A 6000-nucleotide genomic window follows, 5' to 3' on the forward strand; every position below is an offset into this window, starting at 1 on the left:
ATCATTTTTAGGCTTTAGAGAGAACTAGTGCATCATTTACTATATTTCTCCTTTTAACATCACTACATAAACCCATTATTTCACCCATAGTCTTAGCAAAAAGAAAATAAGCATGCTAAAGTCCATCAGCTCACATTTTCAAGAAACACTAGAATCACAGTGTTTTGGGCCAGAAGGGAGCTCTGGGGATTATTTTATTTAATTCCTTTCTCAAACCTGTGCTCACTGCTAAGTTAGATCCTCAGCTCATTGTCAGACTGGAGCAAAGACTTTCCATTAAAGCAAGGTAACACAGAGAACGTGATCTTACTGTGGTGTTATTGGGGGTGATTGAGACCTTATGATTCACCTGCAGGGAAACAGCATTTGTTAGTGAAATGGGAGCACAGAGACTAATTCAGTCAGGCACTTTAAAAGGAAGACAGATATATTCCATGCATGTATATTCCATTCCGTGTCTTAATAGAGGCAGGTGTAAACAGAATGAGATATCAAAAATAAAGACCTCAGGAACTGAAAAAACAATTCAATAATTCTTTTTTAGAACTGTTGTCAGTTATTAACAAGCATTATTAATAAGCCAAAAGAAATAATTTAATTGTTTTCTTCTAACATAATCTAAAATATCGATGGAATTACATCAATTAACAATTTTTCAAATTTTTTTGTACATTTCCCAGGCTCTATTTATAAGAGAAATGTTAGACTTTAGTGGGTGCATTTTTTTGGGCAGCTGGCAAAGATTAGACACTTCATGCAAAGCCAAAACATCTGGATGTTTTCAGCTGGCTGTCAATTCCGATAGGCATGAAAACATCCTTCTGCTCCAAATTCAGTGGACTAGGACTAGAACTATGGACCAATATTGTCTCTGCAGAGAAAGTAATTATTCTGCTATTGCATTTCACTAAGTAAAAGAAGCAAGTTGAAGACCGATCCATGATCCCAAATCCACACAGTTTATTTCCTACCCCCAGAGATTAATGTTAATGCCTCTATACAAGGTTTGTCTTGGAGCAAACAATTTTTCAGTAGCAGTCCAAACCCACAGGTATTAGAGCAGTTCAGACATTCTCAGAGCCAGTGTCTGCCCTGGCTTTTTGGTTTTATTTTATATAAATACATAATGAAGATATGGCAACTCCATGAAATGATGAGAAATTTATCTTCCAATTGATCCATACATTTTGGTACTGTCAGTGAAAATTTTTATTTGTTGTAGACCAATGACTTGGAAGAAATCTACTTCAGGGTCAGTGCTCTCCTCTAATTTTCTGCCCCATGCAGGAGATGCAGGAGTGCCTTTTCCTGCACAGGAAATGTTCGGTCCTTAGATGTGTTTCTCCTTTTTTCAGCAAATGCACAACACTTGGCAAGTAAGAAGAGCTAAGTTACTTGAAGGTATCTGCATCCAGATTCTGTGCCCAAATGCCATAATAACTGTATGCAAAATTTCTCTTTTTTATTGAATACCTACTCCGGCATATACAGAATTTTGAAAAATTAAAGAAATTTTAAAAATTCCTATCAGTAATAAATAAAATCCCTAGAGCACATATACATTCAGCACTTTGCATTTTAGGGGGGTTTTATCAGAGGAATTAGTTCTTTCTCAAAATGATAAATTTGGTGTACTAGAATTTAATTTCATTTGTTTAAAAACTCATCGATTCTACAGTAACAGGCAAATGTTAATATTTTTCATGTGTTAAAACACATTCTAGAATGGATTTCACCAATGCTGCAGTCTTTCACAGGCAGCTGGAGCACAACCATACATAATGTTCACACCCCACAGCTACAAATCCAGTAATTACATTGATCCCTGTGTAAGTTCAGAAACCTATACACTGATTATCAAAAAACATCATTAATCCAAGAGCAGATACAATCTCCTGAGATCCTATTTACTCTTCAGGGATTTGTCCAGGTGATAATTTTCCACACTAAATCCTATGTTTGATGCATTGGTACCAAATCCCAGTAGAGACATGCAAACTTTCTTAGGTTACTCAGGGCATGGGACCTTTCTTGCTGGTTTCTGCATGGTATTTACATGAAACCCCTGGCAAGTCTCAGACACCAAGGGACTGCATGTCCCAGGTGCTGCACATCTTCTAAGATCTCACAAATTAAACAGCTGCCAACAACCTAAAGAAAGGATGGCTCTTGGGTCTCCCAGTTCAATCCCCCCTGCCTCCCTTCCAGGATCCAGACACCCTAAAGTCACCTCCTGTGAGCAGACTCTTTATTTTGCAGCACCCACCAAATAAGCACATCTGTGAGGAGGCAGTAAGATGCCTTATGCTGCTTGTGCTTTCGCACTTGAGCTGGGCTGTGGACAATTGCTATGGACCAGCTGCTCTTGCCAGGCATCAGCTTCTGGGTCAGCTCTGTTGTTTGCAAGACAGAGGATATGTGGCAGGAAGGCATAGACCAGTCACATTTACCAAAGCTAAAGAGTATTTTTCTACCCACTTTGCCATTTTGACATCAACACATTACAGTCAGTGAAATCACACTTGGAGCCCTAATCAAGGATGTGCATTAATACAATTCATCATCAACCAAATGCTAGAAGATAAACCAAATTCTTCGCTGATTTACACCAGATTAAAACCAATTGGACTGGATGAAGAGTAAAGTCAAGGTAGAAGCTGGTATATAGGTACATGTGCAATCATGTAAAAACACAAGTGTATGCTCTTATTTGTAGACTAAGCTGTAGAGAATGAAGTTCAAATTAAAAACATGCATGTTTCATTCATTTATGGAAACTTTCAAATATGACTGCGTATTTCCTTCAAGACTGCTCAAGTTGCAGCAATTCTTACTTAGATCTGACTGCAGACATACTAAAAAGATTTTATAGTTTGGATTATTTCCTCTGCTGATTGGTACATCTAAGGAAGGCTCTGGGATACTTACATTTAAAACAAAAAATAATTAAGTTCAGCAAACTTTCTTGTATCTCAAGTGATATTTGGGTTAATTTGATTCAGGAGCAGTGTTGCTGAAGCTGGTTGCCTGTACTATCAACTGTGTAGGAACCAGCATGACATCTTTGATACATGGCTACAAGAGGAGAGCAATCTGGATAATGTAAAGTGAGCCCAGTGTACTGCCACATCATGTATTCACTAGATACAAACCTTACATGGATTTGGTCAAATTGGCCAGAAGAGCCCACAGCAAAGAGAATTTGTCATTGAATAAATGACTTAAATCAATGTTCTAGAAGATAAACAGATTCCCTTGAATTGCTGTAGAGTATTGTAAAAGTAAAAACAGCAAAACATCAGGCTTCATCGGTAACACTGTAAATTAAAGAAAGTTAAGTTGAAACTGCATAGAGCGCAGATACTCTGTTCATGTGATACAGAAATAGAGTAACTGCAATCTATCAGTGTTTGTTATGAATCTTTCAGAAGTGTATATACTGTAGTATGATACGTGTAAATTCTTACACATTTTCTCATGATCAAAGGCTTCTTTAGATACGGCAAGAACTATTTCTTTACTCAAAATAGCATTCCCAATAGAAGACAAAGGGATGCACATGAAAGCAAGTACAATTCATTCACTAGAAACACCTTCAGTTAAAATGTTGGCCTGATACACACAAAGATTTAAAACACAACATCAACATCAAGCATGGAAGGAATGCCACTAACCCCTCTGGCTCGCATCTATTGATTACACAAATAAGTGTTGTTAGTAGCCATTACTAGCAGAGATATTCTTCTATTTAAATGACAAATATCTTTCCCTTTATGAAACTGGTCATTTGTTACATCAGATTTTAATTTCTCTAAAAATAAAAATCTTCATTTCTTGGTTCATAAAATTGTCAGGTTAAGATGAAAATCTTTAATCTTTTTTCTGCTTTTGCTAGCAAACAGCTGCTTCTCTTTATTCTCTCTCTAATTTGCTAGTCTCAGTAAACACACACATACACATCTCTATTTAATACATTTTCTCTTACTAATTTGGAACAAGTTTTTAAAAATGCCAAACCTGTAATTTAGGAACATTAAATATAATTTCAAGAGTGGCATCACCGGGAGCGTTAATTCCCATTAAATTATTGCTTTTTCTCATGTGAACTAAACCACAGAATTATTCATATTTAATTATTTAAATTTTTTTAATTAAACACTTTTTCAAGCTCTTTTTAATATTAGAACATTATTTCATAATTTATTGTCACCTTTGTTGTTTAATATAAATATTCTATGATCTACAGTCCTATGCTGTTGTAACTGCTCCTTTTACACCTTCTGTCTTACAGCAAGGTGTCTCACTCCCTGAACTCGGATATTAATTTTGCAACTCTATATTCTGTTCTATGTTTATACCTTTTTTCTATACTGCATTTCTCTTAATAAATTGAATCAATGGACCTGTCTGGGAATATTCTGTTGGGTTTTACCTTCTCAGATTCCCCAGCGAGTCACTAATGGTGTTCTTCACCTCTTCCTTTCCTGGGTTAAAAAATCTTTCTTTCAGTGAACCGAGCCCTTTGAAAGGCATTTTGTCTTTCTTCTTCAATAAATCCCTTATGTTAACAAGCATTCACTTCTGCTGTCATATTTCCCAATGCCAGAGTCGGGAGCCTCCACCAGTCCCCTCGGTGACCTCTGCAACAACAACCAGTTGCTCAAGAAAGGAGGGGGTAAAAAATAATAAAAAATAAGTCAGATCTTGCAAAGCCAGAAGGGAGAAGCTGTGGAGCGAAGCCCCCTGAGAAGCACTCGGGGCCTCGGCTGGCCCGTGGAGCAGCTCTGCCGTGCCGGTCGGTACCTGTGCCGGGCAGATGTCCGGGGCTGCAGCTGGCGAGCTGCAGGTGCTGCTGAGGGCCAGCGTCCCTGGGCAGGACGTGCTGCCTGCTCCACAGGCAAACCTCAGGCTGGTTCGCTGGGGCTCATCCTCAGTGCATCCCTCCCTCCCTCCCTCCTTCCCTCCCTCCCCTGCCTCTTTCTCACCGAGATCCTGTGCAAGGTGGTGCTATAGTAACAGACACAATACCTGTCCTCAAGCCACTCCAGTTCACTAATAAGACCTCATCTATGGCACAGGCCAGAAGTTTATTAAATATTTACGAGTCCTTTCTGCAGGGAGGGAATTACTACAAGCTATAGTTCCCATTCGCTGTGTACCCTCCGCCCAGGGGAGGCCCCCTACCCCAGTGCACTTGCTGGTTTGAACCCAAAGCTGCCTTCCCATGTCTGGTCATTTATTATTGATGTTGCTGGGCCCTTGGGCAGACAGACATGGAGGTGCATTGGTGCGATGCTGTTTGAATATGCAATGGAAGACCAGCCATAAATTAAATCCATTGCATTTTTAAAACACAGAGCGGGTCAAAGAGGTGAAGCAGTTCAATTCGGTGTGACTTCATGACCACAACACACTTCTCCTAGCATGGCAGAAAGTACTTAATGAAAACTCTTGTGGAAATGCAGCCCACCACTCCACTGATCATGCCTACACATTGGCTGGAGTCAAAGGAAGAATTTCTGCTTTTGGCAAGGCCTCAGATATTGGATTTGGGATATGGACAACAAGTAAAAAAAAAAAAAAAGAAAAAACAAAACAAAGGAAAACAAACAAAGAAAAACAACCAAACAACCAAACAAAAATCCCAAAACAATTTAATATATCCCTTCTCTATCAGCCCCTCCCCTTAGGTGAGGGGGAAGGCAGAAACCTTGTAGATGGCTAGGAAAATGGAGAGCTTTGAATTTGGCACATTACCTCGCTCCTACAAGGACAGTTAAATTAAGAGCCTGTCAGTGCCTCATCAGGCCACGAGCACAAGAAGAATTGATTTTCCCTGGAAGTCCCCAGCTGAGAGTTGCCATGTGGAGGCCAGGCAGCTGCCCACCCACCAACCCCAGCTCCTGTTTTGCCACAGGCCACCTGGTGTCCCTGAGCCAGTGGCCATGGCTCTGGTCCCTCTCTCCTGCCCTGCATTGTCCTTATCCTTTCAGGCTCAGG

General features: G+C 39.6%; 1 protein-coding gene across 1 annotated transcript in view; it reads right to left on the reverse strand.

Moving 5' to 3' along the window:
* Positions 1-4912, reverse strand: part of SLC17A8 (solute carrier family 17 member 8) — a 29079-nt gene extending 24167 nt beyond the window's left edge. The window contains exon 1 of the mRNA XM_032107616.1: positions 4433-4912. Within this exon, the coding sequence (XP_031963507.1) occupies positions 4433-4575 (143 nt within the window). The 5' untranslated portion in view covers positions 4576-4912. The remainder of the gene's footprint in view (positions 1-4432) is intronic.
* Between the last annotated feature and the right edge of the window lie 1088 nt (positions 4913-6000).

Source organism: Corvus moneduloides, chromosome 4 (genome assembly GCF_009650955.1).
Source record: "Corvus moneduloides isolate bCorMon1 chromosome 4, bCorMon1.pri, whole genome shotgun sequence".
Taxonomy (NCBI): Eukaryota; Metazoa; Chordata; class Aves; order Passeriformes; family Corvidae; genus Corvus; species Corvus moneduloides.